Genomic DNA, 16,661 nt, shown 5'->3' on the forward strand with positions numbered 1-16,661 from the left:
ATGACCTAGAAAGATACAATGGCAGCATTTCCTAAAATTTAGGGAACTGCTATTTTGGGACCTGAAAATGTGTTCGCGTCATTATCTCCGGAATGACAAGGGGAACATTTTATTACTCTGCTGCAAAGTCAACTGATGCACTAGTTGAGAGATTTTTAAGCAGGAAGCCCAATGCGGGGAAATTGCATATATGAGTGCCAAGTGGCACTTTTTGGTCAATTTACCAAGTTTGGGAGAAGAGAATCCGTAACTGACTTTCCGGAGCAGTTCTGGAGGCTGATTATTGTGATTTTCAGCCATTTCTCTCCATTTATGAGCTTCCCATGACTTTACCTAAGACTAAGGAGCTCATTTTCAGCATTGGAAGGCATCAGATGCGTGTTTACAGGGCTGTTTTGCGGCGTTTTCAACGATACGCAGGTTTTGGCAGCCATAGAAATCTTCCCCTTTTTGCATCTATTTGTTCACAGATGCATTACAGGTCAAGGGCAGAAGAGGGGGCAGAAGAGGGGGCGCTCGATTTATGCTGGGGGGATGCTTCATTGAGAGCCTGTCAACAGGTTGAGAGCTATGGAGTGCTTCCTTTCCCTCTTATGTACAGTGCGGTGCCAGGAATGATCCCCTGCACGCTACCCATTGCCCTCTCTCTCCCCTATGGCAGTATGTTATGCCCCTCTAGTGGGCTTTTCAATTGACCAATGTACAGTTGTGTGGGTTCATGCGCGATTGTCACAAAGTGATGACGTGGCGGATAGCAAAAACCCTAATTTCTGCCAGAAACCCTAAAATTCCTGCAAACCCTAATTTCTGCCAAAAACCCTAATTTTCGGAAATCGTGGAGGCGGAATATATATTTTTCTTTTTTTATTTTTTTTTTTAAAAAATTGGGAAATTTTGAGCGACGCAAATCTCAGCTTTTCGCTTTGATTTGGGAGAAAGAAAGAGAAAAAGAGAACTTGCTTTTTACTGACTCTCATTGAGAGAGAGAGAGAGAGAGAATCTGCTTTTGCTTCGAAGCTTTTGGGGCTCTGCTTTTGGGCATCCCTTGTAACCTTTAAATTAGTGGTGAGGGCCTCACTTCTCAGAGCATCTGGACGCAGAGTCTAAGAGTGAAACCCTAACCGCTCTCTTGTACTTTGATGATTGGTTAATATAAAAAGAAATACCGAAAGGGGCGCCAGTCTTTGGGGCCAATATCTCTAGGCACGGAACTCCGCTGGGCCAGTGCAAATCTATTGTGATCTGTGAATTGTTTTGAAGTGGTTATTTGGTGTTGTCGCGGTTGATTCTTGACTTAGAGTGTCCAAGTCTGTTATAGTGGTATCAGAGCACGGCCGATTTCTCTTCTACGGGAAATCCGATCCCCGAATTTTTTTTTCCGCAGCACCTATGGCTTCAGGCAATGATCAATCGACTCCCTCTGCATTTGGAGATGCGGGCAAGGATCACAAGGAAGATTCCGGCAGAGAGTACGGCCCGCCTTGGCCTACTTAGGCGGAGCGGCGAGAGATGGAGTGTCGCCAGTTGATCGGCGATGCAACAAAGATGATGCTCAATTTTGCCAAGGACCCGAAGATGGCAAAATATATGAACCAGACCTCTTTGGAAGAGGTACAGATGGAGTGGCAGAGAACCACAACACCACTCCCGAAACCCGCTCTCAAGAAACCTTTTGCCTCCAACAAATATACGGAGAAGGAAATGGAGAACGTGGTTGATGCACGGATTGCTCAGCTTTTCGACGTACAAAAGAAAGACAAAAAGCACGGCAAAAAGCAGAAGAAAGGTACTGACTTCCCGGGATATTTGGGTCGTCGGTCGACATTTGACAAGGCAAAGAAACAGAAGAAGCGTGTTCGATTCGAAGGAGTACCCAGTTCTTCTTCTTCTTCTTCTTTTGACAGTTCTTCTAGCTCTTCAGATTCGAGCGAAGAAGACAGAAAAGGTAAAAAGCGAAGCAAGAAACAAAGCTTCGGAAAGGGCAAGAAGAAGGCTACATCTCGCCCAGAGACTGACAGTTCTTCTGAGGACTCGTCTACAGACAGCTCAGACTCCGATGACGGAAAGTTTTATGCGAACAAGAAGAATTTTTACAAAGCCAACCAGTATGACTTTCTCGAAGAAAAAAACAAGAAAGTCCGAGAGTTTAAGGAAGGTGGCCACTCGATCAAGTTTGATACTTTTCAGGATACTCAGATGCTTCGAAGGCTTTGTCTTTTATTCAGCAGTTTGACATTGCTTTCGCGGAAGGACGCTATTCAGAGCACTCCAAGATTCAGAGAGCTACCTCTTACCTTAAGGGGAATGCTCGTACTTGGTGGTCCACGCTTCTTTTAACAAGAGTGCACCAGTTAAATGGCTGAAATTTAAGAAGCTTTTTATTTCTTCTTGGTTGACGCAAGAATATGAACGAGATGTACGAGCTGCTTGGAACCATCTTCGGATGACCAAGAAAGATACAATCAATGCTTATTGTGAAAGATTCTGGAACTCTTTTCTACCCGCCTCTTCATTCAAGAAGATCTCGTTCAGAGAACAGATTGAGCAGTTTACCTTGGGTCTACCTACAGAGATCCGAGATCACTGGTTGGAACAAAAGTCAGCTTCTATTCAGGAGTTGATGAGTCATGCGAAGCGGGGCTTTGCCATTCACTCTGGCAGTCTGACCTACCCCACAGATGAGGCCATGACACAACGAGCCGAACAAACTTCTGGGAATGAAAGTAGAATGAAAAAGAGCAACCCAGAGAAAAAAAAAGGATGCACGACCCAAGCTTACTCCTGAGGAGAGAGCTCGCTTCATCAGAGAGGGGAAGTGCTTTGGATGCGGGGAACATGGACATATCTCCGCGAAGTGCCCTGATAAGGCACAGAAAGAACAAAATGATAAAGACGACGACAGGTCTGAGAGTTCGAGAGCAGCTGAGGAATGTGGCAGAAAAGGCAGATAGAAAAGCAGAACTGGTACCACATGGCGTGGGACCTGCACCGAATCGAATGAATGAAAGTACAAACTTTGCCGCTTTCGGGGCAAAGTGAAGGATCAGGAAGCTCTTTTGAAGGAGCCAAGGCCAACTTCTTTTCGCTTGGAATTGGCGGCTTGATTTGGAACTACGCCCGACAGACTGACGCCACAGGCGGAGGTAGTTCGACTGGCACCCGGATGGGATGTTGAAATTACACCGAGCATTGGAAAACTTTGTTTGCAATGACAGGGGTGTTCAGGGCACGCGAGTGACGTTCTACTCAAGATCCCTTGGTACCACAAGAACTACGCCGTGGTTGACTACCGGGCCGAGAAAGCGACTTTATGAAGGGCTTAGAGATTGTACTTGATGAACTTCAGTTTTCTTACTCATTCTTTTGGGAGAACTGAACGATGGATAAAGGTTGAATATGTTTTGACCTGAAGAAAAGAACGCCAAGATTTTTTCTCCACGCTCATGCCGATTGCTTTTGAGAGGGCCTGAAGATCATACCATTGATCTGATATCTGGAAGCACGCCACCGAATCGGCCACCTTATCGTGTGAGCCGAGTACAGAATGAAAAGACTATGAACCAAGTGAAAGACCTCTTGGAAAAGGGTCTTGTCCAGCCTAGTACTTCACCGTATTGCTCTCCAGTGTTGTTGGTTTTTGAAGAAAGACGGATCTTGGAGAATGTGCATCGATTATAGCACTCTCAACGAAATCACCATCTAGAACAGATTTCCGATTCTTAGGATCGATGATATACTCGACAAGTTACAGGGATCCTCGTGCTTTAGCAGGATTGACTTGAAGAGTGGATATCATCATACCAGGATAGCGCCAGGAGATGTCTACAAGACAACTTTTCGGACGACTTTTGGGTTATTTGAGTTTTTGGTGATGCCTTTTGGCTTAACCAATGCTCCTACGACATTTAACCGGATGATGGATAGGATTTTTCGAGAGTACAGGCTATTTGTTGGCACTTTCTTTGACGACATCATTGTTTTCTCCAAGAATGAGGCAGAACACAAAGATCATCTGCTTCAAGTCTTTCAGGCATTACGAGATCACATGTTAGTGATTAATGCAAAGAAAAGTGAATTTTTCCTACCAGAGATACACTTTTTTGGGACACATTGTGTCAGCAACAGGAGTGCAAATGGACTCGGCCAAGATAGAGACTATCCGTGATTGGCCCGATTTGAGGAATGTCCATGAAGTTAGAAGCTTCGTGGGATTGTGTTCGTACTACAAGCGGTTCATACGAAAGTTTGCAGAGGTTGCTTCCCCTTTGCATGTCTTGACACAGAAAGGAGTACCTTTTTCGTGGGGACCCACAGAGGTGACTGCCTTTCAGACATTGAAAGAGAAATTGACTACGGGACCTGTTTTGACTTTGCCGGACTTGCAGAAGTCATTTGATGTGTATTGTGATGCTTGTGGTCGTAGTCTAGGTGCGGTCTTGATGCAAGAAGGCCATTTCATAGCTTACGAGAGCCGTTTGTTCTCTAGGCCAGAGATGACAGCACAGATCTATGAGAAAGAGCTTTTGGCAGTTATCCATGCTCTTACTCAGTGGCGGCATTACCTACTCGGAGCGGATTTTACTGTCTTTACAGACCATCAGAGTTTGCGCTACTTCTTGTCACAGAAGCAGCTTTCGGAAAAGCAGATGCGGTGGGTGAACATCTTGTCACAGTTCCACTTCAAGATTGTCCATGTGTAGGGACAGAAGAATGTGGTGGCAGATGCTTTGTCTCGGAAACACTTGGTTCTCGCTGTTTCCACGATACATCATAGGAGCTTCGAGGATATGGTCGATCAGTATGCCACAGATACAGATTTTGCAGATATTTTCACACGGATACGGGATGGGGAGACAGTAGCTGGATACTCCCTTCGGGAAGGCTACTTGATGAAAAAGACTATGTTGTGCGTTACACAACCGTTGAGGGGTAGAGAGATATTTCTTTTGGCGGAGACTCAAGAAGGACGTGGAAGAGTTTGTGCGCAGTTGCTTGGTATGCCAAAAGGTCAAGTTTGACAGGCATAACGCACAGGGATTGTTACAGCCTTTACCCATACCCACCCACCCCTGGGAAAGTATTGCAATGGATTTCATTTTTGATCTCCCAAGAACACAGAATGATCACGATGATTTTCCGATTACATGGCACGTCTGAGACGATTGTCTCCGACAGAGACCCCAGATTTATGAGTTTGTTTTGGAAGGCAATTTGGGAGAACATTGGCACGCAGTTGCAGTTCTCGTCATCGTTCCACTTGCAAACTGACAAGCAATTTGAGGTTGCCAATTCAGTGATTTTAGATTTATTGAAGTCTTGTATCTCGGATCAGAAGACTCAATGGGAAAAGAACTTACCTTTGGTGGAATTTGCCTACAATAACACGATACACTCTTCGACGGGGAAGACGCCATGTGAGATTGTTGAAAGTGCTGCGAAGGTTCCATCCTTCCTGAGCACGAAAGATTAGATATTTGAAGCGGATGAATATTCGCGAGATTTGGATACGGCTTTTGCCAAGGTTCGCGAGACTTTGCAGGAGTCTCAAGAACGACAAAAAGAGGCAGCGGATCGCCATCGTCGCGACTTGAAACTGAAGGAGGATGATTGGGTGCTCTTACTTTTGAGAAGGCACGACTACGAAAGAAAAAGGGAAGGAGAGGCTTTTTCCAAAGCTTAGTATGCGATACTACGGACCTTTCCAGATCACTGACAAGATAAATGATGTCTCCTTCCGATTGAAACTGCCAGATACTTGGAGGATTCACAATGCATTGCATGTGAGTCTCTTGAAACCTGTTAAGGGTGATGTGCCTAATGATGGGGAGCCTGATGAGCAACCCGAAGTGGAAGAAAAGGAGAAGATCCTTGTTCCTGAACAGATTTTGGCACATAACGATACGAAGAAAGGTAAAGTCCGAAGGCGGTTCTTGGTTAAGTTCAAGAACTTTCCTGCATTTGATGCGAAGTGGATGGAGGAGGAGGACCTAGCAGATACTCCTCGGATTGTGAAACTTTACCTCGATGTTTTGGTTTAGCATAGTCTACTCCAAACGGAACCCAGAAACTCAGCTTGGCCGAAGATCTGGTGCAGTGGGATGCACAAGAGGGGAGTTACTCCGCTCCTTTGTCAATAGATGCCTCGATTTTGATACTAAAGTCACTCATGTCTCTTTGAGCTTCAGGGATACTGAGAGCTGACAGTATTCTGCTGGATGACTTTATGAAATGGAATTCCTGATTATGATACTGATTTGTTCTTGACTTCTTGTGAGTGCAGCAACTGATAGACGAAATGACTGCAGCATTTTGGTCTGATTGATCTCGAATAGACATGGTTGCAATAGGGGTTAGTAAATCGGACATCGATGAGGTCCCGATTGGACCTAGATGTGATTGCTAGCTACATTGCCGATAAATCATGGTCTAAGATCTGAATGAATGTTGAATGTCATCTGATGTCCTGTGATGTCGGGTGATGTCCTGTGATGTCGTGTGATGGGACTGTCGATTTTGTACATGTGCTAGATGTGTGTTCCTAGTACGTAGGTACTAACAGTCAGTGTCTGCTAAGACGGTTTATGGCTTTTGTCGGTTTTGCAGGCGTAATCGCGGTCGATTACAATGCTTTCAAGAGGGGGGTATGTCACAAAGTGATGATGTGGCAGATAGCAAAAACCCTAATTTCTGCCAGAAACCCTAAAATTCCTGCAAACCCTAATTTCTGCCAAAAACCCTAATTTCCGAAAATCGCGGAAGCGGAATATATTAAAAAAAACTTTTCGCTTTGATTTGGGAGAAAGAAAGAGAAAAAGAGAACTTGCTTTTTACTGACTCTCATTGAGAGAGAGAGAGAGAATCTGCTTTTGCTTTGAAGCTTTTGGGGCTCTGGTTTTGGGCATCCCTTGTAACCTTTAAATTAGTGATGAGGGCCTCACTTCTCAGAGCATCTAGACGCAGAGTCTGAGAGTGAAACCCTAACCGCTCTCTTGTACTTTGATGATTGATTAATATAAAAAGAAATACCGAAAGGGCGCCAGTCTTTGGGGCCAATATCTCTAGGCACGGAACTCCGTCGGGCCAGTGCAAATCTATTGTGATCTGTGAATTGTTTTGAAGTGGTTATTTGGTGCTGTCGCGGTTGATTCTTGACTTGGAGTGTCCAAGTCTGTTACAGCGATTGCCGAGGCAAGAGCCTCTTACACAGGTACTGGATTAGCTAGCGGCTAATCCCCCACAGGTACAGGTGAATTCGGAGAGGTTTCACGCCAGAAATCTCGTCCGATTCAAAGGGCAAGTAGCCCTACAGATGCGGGAGCTCGAGGACTTGCTACGGATGCGATCGGCACACGAAACGGAGCCCGAAACAGTAAATTACAGCCTGCTGTGTATTTTTGCAGGTTTAGGGTTTTGGCCCTAAACGGACCCTAATACCCCCAGGAGGTTCAGGGACACGAGGGGACCGCTGTACAAGTGATCTGGCGCATTTTCGGGGCTGAAAACAGAGAATTCAGCGTGCTGCAGATTCTCGCCAGGTTTTGCAAAGTGCCCGTATGCATCGGGAAAGTCATTCAATGCGTGGGAATACTGACTGTGAAGGGTCCTAGTATAGTTATGCTACCGAAATCGGGCCAGAACAGTTGAAATTCAGCCAAGCTTGTGCGGGGCAGCTTGTAGGGAACCACAGCGTTTATTCCCTCTTTTAAACAATAAAGAAATACCAAAAGGAGCGCTTAAGTTAGGGGTCAATCCGGTGTCGGTCTTCTCATACAGGTGCATTCTAGCAGTCTGTATCCCTTTCCCCTTTGTTGTGTCTTGAAAGTACAGGTAAAGTGGGCGACAAATTAAATGGGTGAAAGCAAATAAGGTTTAAGTCTAAGGTCTACCGCCCTTTTTGGATTAAACAGGCCGGTTTCAACGTGGCTATCCAGTGCTGCAGGAAACCCTAACCCTAATGCAAGAACCCTAACCCTAACTGCAGGAAAATTCCGTACACCTGCTGACGTGGCAGCCCATGATTTGCGGAGGATTTTCCAGAAAGCAGCTTTTGCGGCAGTTTTTGGGCATTGCTTTTCCCATGCAATTGGGAGAGAGAGAAAGCCTCTTCGTTTTATTTCATTGAGAGAGAGAGAGAGAGAGAGAGAGAGAGAGAGCTTTTGCTTTATTTTTCTATGGGCTCAAGAGAGAGAGCTTGTGGAAAGCAGGAAGCCTTTGGGCTGTTGATTTTCAGCTTTTGGGGCATTGCTTTTGGCATCCCTTGTACTTTGAAATATGTGAGCAGGCCTCTCACAACTCAGAGCATCTGGACGCAGAGTCTGAGTGTGAGTGCCTGCCCGCACTCTTGTACTTTGAACTCAGATTCATACAAAAAGAAATACCGAAAGGGCGGCCAATCTTTGGGGCCAATATCTCTAGGCACGGAACTCCGCCGGGCCAGTGTCGAATCAATTGTGAAATGTGAACTGTGAACTGTTTTGAAGTGGTTATTTGTGCTGTCATGGTATATTCTTGACTTGGAGTGTCCAAGTCTGTTACAGGAAACCCAAGAAAGAAGGGCTTGTCCAGACTCCCCTTGTTTCTCTTTTCACTCATTGAGAGCAGACCGTGCCCTTAGCGGCCGGCCAATCGACATGAGGTGGGAAAAAGCAACCTTGGTGTGAGCGCAAGGCCGCCAAGGGGTGCATCCGCAGGAAAGAGGAGCTTGGGTGAGAGAAGATCCTTCTCTAACACAGATTGCAAGCTAAAGAAGAACCTCAAGAACCTCAAGACTCAAGAACCCAAGCACCCAAGACCCACAAGAACCCAAGTTCCTCGTGAACTTAAGAACCCACGACTTCAGTGTATGGTCATTACTCGAAGCGGAATGGATACTTAGCATGGAGGTGATGAGCATGGAAGAGGCGAAGAAGAATTTTCCCCACCAGGAGGTTTTTCCGACCCTCCCCCTTGTCCATCTACGCCAAGGATTGCACTAACTCCTATGGAGGCTTTCGACAAGATGATGATGGACAGGAAGCTAGAAAGCGATGAAAGAATGGCCGCCATAGAGCGACTGACACATGCAAGAGTTATTGCGACTCTTTTCTCATGTGCACGCACAGAAGCAAGAGAATCAAGAGAAGGAGACTCTCTCAGTCTCGTCTTCTCCAAAGCATGACACACATGATCTGGATGATAAGGACAAGCGTGATGAATTGCATGATAATGATAAGTATGATAATTTGCATGATCAAGATGTAATTATTCACGAGCATGATGATTTGCAGGATAATGACGTGATTGTTCACAAGGATGATGGTTTAGTTGATACTTTTTCTAGCGAAGCTAGCCTCGTTGCAGACTTGATCAATCACGAAGAACCGATCTTGACTTTCGAGTCGAGGTCCACAGCACCCCCATAGGAAGTTTCGATCCCTCACAAAGAACCGATCTTGGCTCTCGAGTCGAGGTCCAAAGAACCCCCACAGGAAGTATTATGTGTTCGAATGATTAGTCAGCACGCATTGTTCGAGTGTTTCATTCGTGATGCTTTCATGTATTTTAGTCACCGTCCTTATGTGATCCCTTTTCATAGGCATTCCATATTGTACAATGAACACGATTCACTCATGAATGAGCACGGATGTATGCGAATTACTCATGAAAAGATGAAATGTTTGCACCCAAGGAATTCACATTTCATGTCTCTTCCTTGGCATGACACAATTTCCGAAAGAGCACAAGAAGGATTGAGCATCAAGCATGGGCATTTCCAATGTGTTTTGCCACAATTGATTGATTTAGATCAAAAAGTCAAGATTCGACCCCGTTGTTTGCGTGTGTTCGATGAACAGTTTGGCACTCCGTCACTTTGTTCATCTGCATTGCATGCACAGTTTTTTCGAAGGAATAGTATTTTTCCAGTCACTTTACATGGAATGGGTATGTTCATGTTTTTGTGTTAGAAGTGATTTCAGGAATTTTCATACTTGGAGATTCTTGAAGAAGGTAGACGCATGACTATAGACGAAGTTGAAGCATTGAAGGAGCCACGGATGACTTTGTGTCGCTTTCGGCGCGGCCCAAAGAAGCAAGCGTGCAAACCTTTATGAAATTCACAAGTATCGGACGATCCACGCATCTGGGTGGGCCGGGGAAGAGTCCTTTACAGGATTCCAAACATTGTTGGCACCAGTACCTCACTTTGAAAAGGAGGGGACGTCACGTGCACATCTAACCCTATGTGTACGTGGACAAGCTACTTCATGACATGGGTTCAGTTCAATTCAGTCAACCTAGATTAGGAAGTAATATGGCACTTTTGTGAGTCTGTACGCAGACCGTGCATGTCTAGACACTTAGAGTAGATGCATATCCTCTGGCTGCACGCAGCATGATCATCAGATTTTCAATCAAAACCCATCAGCAGCATTTTTACAGTGCATAGACCTAATTTTCCCTATTTTAGGCATTTTTCACTTATTATTTTTAAGAGACTTTTGTTGGGAACTAGATAGGGCAAATTCAGTAGCCAAGTATATAAGCAAACCTAGCGCTAGCACTTTCTGGCAGAAGAGGCAACAGGAACAAAGTGTTCAACAGGCACCTTCTCAACAAGGCCCCCCTCCCCCCCCCCTAAGCGACCAAAACCTAGCGTTTTCAGCCAAGGCAAAGATTAGCATTTTTAGCATTTTTGCACTTGCAGATTCCCTGGCGACAGCAGGACAGATTCAACCCTAGCGTTTTTGGATCATGCAACAGACCTAGCGTTTTGCAAATTCTTCGCGACAGCTTCAGCATATACAGTAGCGTTTTCAGTTTTCAGCACATAGACATCGCTATAGAGACCCCAAACCTCGCAGATCTCACCTTCCCGCAACACATCCTCGCCGCACGGTCAGGTCAGCCACAGTTTGCAGTTTCAGCCTGGAAGACGCAGATTTCAGCATTTGCGTTTTCAGCACGTCGTCGTCGACATCATCACCGACATAGAGTCAGAATTAAGCGGATAAAGATTTGCAGATTTCAGCCATTAGCATTTTTCAGATTTCAGCTCGTCTCGTCGTCGTCCTCATCGTCGTCGACATCGTCGGCAAGTCGAAGCATTGTAGAGATTTGTGCAATCAATAGTAGACCGCTCTCGCCATAGAGCGTGGGGCTTCGGAGGAGGGTTTGACAACATTCTGGTGTCGTATTCTTCTCTCTCTATCTCTCACTCTCAGCACCTTCATTCACAGTGTTTATCCACTTTGTTTGTGATCATTTGCACTCTCTCACTAAAGGAACGGAAGGCTCTCTCTTCCGTTAGTAAAAGGAACCCTTGAGCACAGTTCGGAGCACTCATCTTGAGCAAAGTTCAACATTCACTTCCGCTGCACCTTACACGACAATACGACGGCGGCGGCGGCGACAATGCTGTGAGAGTACGCTGGAGAAGAGAGAGAGAGAGAGAGAGAGAGAGAGAGAGAGAGAGAGAGAGAGAGAGAGAGAGAGAGAGACCAAAACGCTATGTGTAGGAAGAGTCGACGATCAACCCCCCATGACTACCATGAGCAGAAGACCCTGACTACAATCAGTATGATCTCTGTGAGGCCAGATGTAGCAATCTACGTCGTAAACGTCCTCTGAAACAAGGAAAGCTAGACTAAACAGTCTGAACTGTAGAAGCTACCATAAGCTGCAGTAGTCACTGATAAACTGCACGGACCACCACCGGATGGTGACCTGTCAGTAGGTAGGGTAATCCAAGATGAGTGGAAAGCCAAACTCAACAGTCTGCGCTATGAAGGGCCTCTGAGAAGAGGTGTGGTCAGACCAAGCTGTCTGCACCGTAATTATCCTATATGAAGAAGGGAAGCCGGAGTGAGCAGTCTACGCTAAGCAGTGAAGACTGAAGTGGCAAGACCAAGATGTCTGCACCGTCTTGCCTGTATCTCCTGTCTCCAATCCTTTGGTGTCAACCAAAAACAGAATCCGCGCCAACAACACCACCAAACCGCAACTTGGTGTGGCTCTTAATGTGAATGAGCTGGGAGTGGCCTACTGCCCAGGTCAAGGGATAAGTCTGTTGTAAGGTTACCGAGGGTGAGTGTAAGCAACTCTAAAGGTAGCAATCCAAATGATCAGGAGTGTAGAAGAGCACCTGCACTACCATCCAAGCCAAGCTCCGGGTGACTCCGGATGTCGTCGTGGAATGATGCCTGATCTCTTGCATCTTGCGGGTAAACTCTCCAAGAGAGTCCAAAGCACTCAAGTCCTACTCCAGACTGTAGATCCAAGCAATGAACTTGTCCAAGAAGAGATCGACGATCCTCTCCCTAAGTCCATGTAGATGCTCCTGTGTAAGCAAGTGATCTGACGTGTCGAGGTCAAGTGGTAAGTGTCTGTCCACCCAAGATGGTGGTGTCGTCTCTGGGAATGTCGGAATCCCATACGCCATGAGCATGGCCATAAATAGGTGCCCAAGGGGAGGTAGAGCAATGCTTGGAAAAATCCCCCACAATCGAACAAGAAATAAATGCAGAATGGGCGGCCAGACAGTGCAGAGAAAATGCATATGCAAAGGGTGGCCAGCCCGGAGGCACACTAGCCGTATATGTATGGCCTAACACCTATGAAGCACCAAAGTGGTGTAAAGTCTAACAGATGCTTGCAGTAGATGCTGAGACTGCGAGAATAATGGGCTGAAATCTGAAAACGCTATGGATACTAATGGGGATCTTCGAATGCGGCGAGGTTAAGGGCTGATCTGCTATCGCCGATGCCGATGATGGGTAAAAATACTAGTAGTTCTGAGGGCTGAAAACCGAAAACGCTGAAGTTTCTGATGGCTGAAAACTGGCCACTGAGGATTTGTTGCAGGTCAGGGTGCTGACGGCGATGACAAGGCTAAAAACGCTGGTCAAGGCTGAAAACGCTAATGAGCTGATGCAAAAATGCCAAAGGGCTAATGCAAAAACGCTGGTGTTACTGGTACACCAGGTGCTTGGTACTGCTGATACTGAGAGGCACCTTCACTGCTCCTTTGGTCTCTTCAGGCACCCAAGGGGCTGGTTATATAGGTGCATAATGCTGGGTCGAGCAGGCTCCCCAAGAGCCCATGATTCTGGAATTCTGAGGGTAAATCAATAATAAAAATGCCCGATAAGAGGTGGTTCACGTGCAGTTTCGGAAATGGTTCACATACGGTGAAAATGCTTATGCTTGGTGCTAGGTACCGATGCTATGCTAATGGGTTGTGCAATCAGAGGGTATGCAGCTACTTTAAGTGCCTGGACATGCATGTCCTACGTACAGGCTCACAAAATTGCCAGAACACTTCCTAGGCTGACTTAAACCCTAGAAATAGGAGTTACAGCTTGTCCACATGCACATTTTTGAATGTGCACGTGACACCCATAGTACACAAACTGTTTCCAGGGACTAAGCCTTGAAATCTGCTTTTGCACCATGCTTTGTCACACGTCTCTCCTTGTTTTGAATCTATGGATACTACCAGTTTATGGCGTCCGACCAGATTCATCTTCACAGATTCACCTTTGGATATCTCTCATTTGTCAAAATTTATGTGCTGCTTACTGCGGATATGAAAGGAGATACTTCTTGCTTTGATTCGACACCGCCTTCTTGTGTCGAGGAGGTAGCGAGAGCCACTTATATGGAATGCATATGTGATCGATTCATAAGGGCGTCAGCTAGGCAAGTGAACTCACATTGATTGGGCTCGATGGAATGATGGGCCAATAGACTCATTACGCCGTTTGTCACATGCTTCCTTGGTTGATGCACAAGTTATTCGTACTGCCCTACGAGATCTGCAAAGGGGTTAAAATTGGTGGGTGTACTTCAATCCTCGCTCGAGAGTCCCGATTATTGATCAGCAAGGGAGACTAGTACATAGCATTGTTGAAACTGGCCATCATGGGCGTCACATCAGACTGGAGTTTCAAGGTGAGGTTCCAACTGATCGACAGATGGCTGCTCATTGGTAGCCTGTTGTGGTAGGCTCTTTCGAGAGATCATGTGGAACCTATTTTCACTATTGAGGAGGCAAGTAAAGCCCCTTGTTCAATTGGACTAGGATTCTGGTGAGTGGTGGTGGCCTTTGTTGTGAGATGATGGAGCCCCTCTATCCTTTTTTGAGTACACCGTAGCCCTTGGGAGGAGGCTTCTATTGCGGACCCGGCATCCACCTCACCATCCACGCATTCAGAGGTATGGCAGGATCATCACATCCCCTAAGCTTTGCAGCGACAATTTTGGTCATGCATTTGGACCCTCTCGATCAGCCGCACGATATGTTTTTGCATGTGGATGATAGCACACACAGGATATGCACAGCCAGTGTGGATGGCAATTTGTTGTTTGTTGATTAGAGTGGGCATCCATGATGGGACATGGGGCCAATTGCATGGATTTTGCAATTTACAAGGTCACACCCCTTTTTTCAAGGCTTGCCGACATATCCAGTCTTCATGCTTACTTCCTTAGGGTATAGACCAGGCACTTTACAGATGATCCCAAAAGCACGTCACCAATTGGCGCTTTCACTACAATATGCATCATCACGCTTTGGACCATGTGAAAGGCTTGATGTGCTCAGATTTTGGGCTCAGAGTCCTCCCCTACATCCACCATTTTAACAGCCATTTAGACTGAGCTACTGCATACTCTTTGCAGTCAATGGGATACTTCAGCCGGCTTCTCAAGGGTCGAGGAGCAGTGTAGATGCGCCTTTCTTCACACATGGGTGAGATCGGCATATCCTTTAAATCGAGATCATGCCCACATCACATGGCATTATGCACCTCCCCAATGGTTCATTTTACACTCATCATACATGCGACGGTCCACCTTGAAGTTTGCATGGTCTACAAATGGTTACCTCGCTTTTGTACTTCCTCTGGGTGATAGGCCATTGAGCATCTCCAGAGGTCTCTTTTCTACACAAAATATGGCTCCTTTTCTCGCCAAGAGAAAGAGAGAGAGAGAGAGAGAGAGAGAGAGAGAGAGAGAGAGAGAGAGAGAGAGAGAGAGAGAGAGGGGGGGGGGGAGGTGTGGACGAAAGGCTTGCAAGTCCCCAAATGGCGAACTCTGCGAGCAATACAAGACAAAGAACAGAGAGCCCCCTAAGCCACATATATATTGAATCAGGGTAAGGTTACGCAAATATCTCTATCACATACCACGACCAAATATGAAACCCTCATCCTAAAACTGAAAAATGGCCAAAAATACTGGTGCAAACCCTGAATGTGCCTGAGATCCCTGTTTAGGAATTGTACGGCTAGCCAACCCACAACAAAGGGCCAGTGCACAAGTGATGGGAAGCTTGTAAACAGGAGGAAAAGCATCTTGAAGGTGGAACTCTAACAGGTAGGCCCCTCTCATAGACAGATTCAAAGCACTCTTTCCCTGTCAGCTTGTATATGGCATGTGCTCTCTTTGTTTCCCTTGATCACGCTAGGTGACCCTCTTCTGGGCATATACACTCTAACCAAGCCATCACAGCATAGCCAGTTCCATTTAAAAACATACGGCTTTCACCCATCACAATAGTTTGCTGCCCTAATATCTTCAGTTTGTACATGTTGGAGACTGAACTGTGAACAACAAAACTTTATCTTTGATGGCAACGAGGTATCATACAGTTATGGATGCCAATGATGATCCCACTGAGTTCAACCATGGTAAAACACCTCCGCTACCCACAAAGCGACCTCAGTCGATAGATAGCTCAAAAGCCTTCTCTAACATTGAGCCAGTCAGTAGTCAGTTTCTCCCGCAAGCAAAACACTCACTAATATTTTTGCAAAGTTCAGCTCTATTCAAATTCAATCTGAGCCCAAAACAACATATATCACAAGAGAGTGATGCAGCATGAGCTAAAGATCACACACGCACATAGAATTTCAGAATACATTTGTGATGTTTCTCATTTCAGCTACTGTGAAAAAGAAAATGGTGGCACACAGTGACATCCGCTACTGTGTTGCTATGCAAGAGGAGGAGGCCTTCATTTCAGCCTAGCGACAATTATCTCTCTCTCTCTCTCTTTCTCTCTCTCTCTCTCTCTCTCTCTCTCCCCAACACCTACCTTGGTTGCGTTTGGGACAGTCCGCAGAGAAAACTCAGTAATATTCTCCCTTCTGGAGGGTAAGTTTAAGCGCAGGGGAAGGTTCACCAAATGAACGACGCGTTGAGCCAACCTCCGCGCCATTACAACTCCACAGAGAGAGAGAGAGAGAGAGAGAGAGAGAGACTGCGTGTGTACGCGCGCGCGCGCGCGCGTGTGTGTGCGTGTGCTGTGTTTGTTTGTTTTTTTTGGGGGGTGTGGGGCGTGGGAACAAGCCCTAGATACCAAAAGCTGGGAGAAGTAAATATATCCTCTTGAAGAGTAACACGAGCTCACGTAGAGTGGGTTTTGCTCGCTCTTACCAATGGGCCAATCTTATATAGTTTCTCAAGTTTACTCATGAGGATGTGTGTATGTACCTAAGTGTGTATGTATATATATATATATATATATATATATATATACACACACACACACACATACATATACATATACACACCAGTCCCACATCACATTCTCTCTATCTCTTTCATATTGCCCTCCTTCACTATCCCCACCTCTCTCTCCCCCTCTTAAGGTGCGCACATGCACCTCGTACTCCTCATTG

General features: G+C 45.9%; 1 protein-coding gene across 1 annotated transcript in view; it reads right to left on the reverse strand.

The window, feature by feature from the left end:
- Nucleotides 1-16,334, reverse strand: part of LOC147425427 (Ribosomal protein L23/L15e family protein) — a 59,655-nt gene extending 43,321 nt beyond the window's left edge. The window contains exon 1 of the mRNA XM_086500664.1: nucleotides 16,076-16,334. Within this exon, the coding sequence (XP_086356790.1) occupies nucleotides 16,076-16,198 (123 nt within the window). The 5' untranslated portion in view covers nucleotides 16,199-16,334. The remainder of the gene's footprint in view (nucleotides 1-16,075) is intronic.
- Nucleotides 16,335-16,661: the final 327 nt, after the last annotated feature.

The sequence above is a fragment of the Adiantum capillus-veneris genome, chromosome 25 (assembly GCF_014529385.1).
Source record: "Adiantum capillus-veneris isolate H3 chromosome 25, ASM1452938v2, whole genome shotgun sequence".
Classification (NCBI taxonomy): domain Eukaryota; kingdom Viridiplantae; phylum Streptophyta; class Polypodiopsida; order Polypodiales; family Pteridaceae; genus Adiantum; species Adiantum capillus-veneris.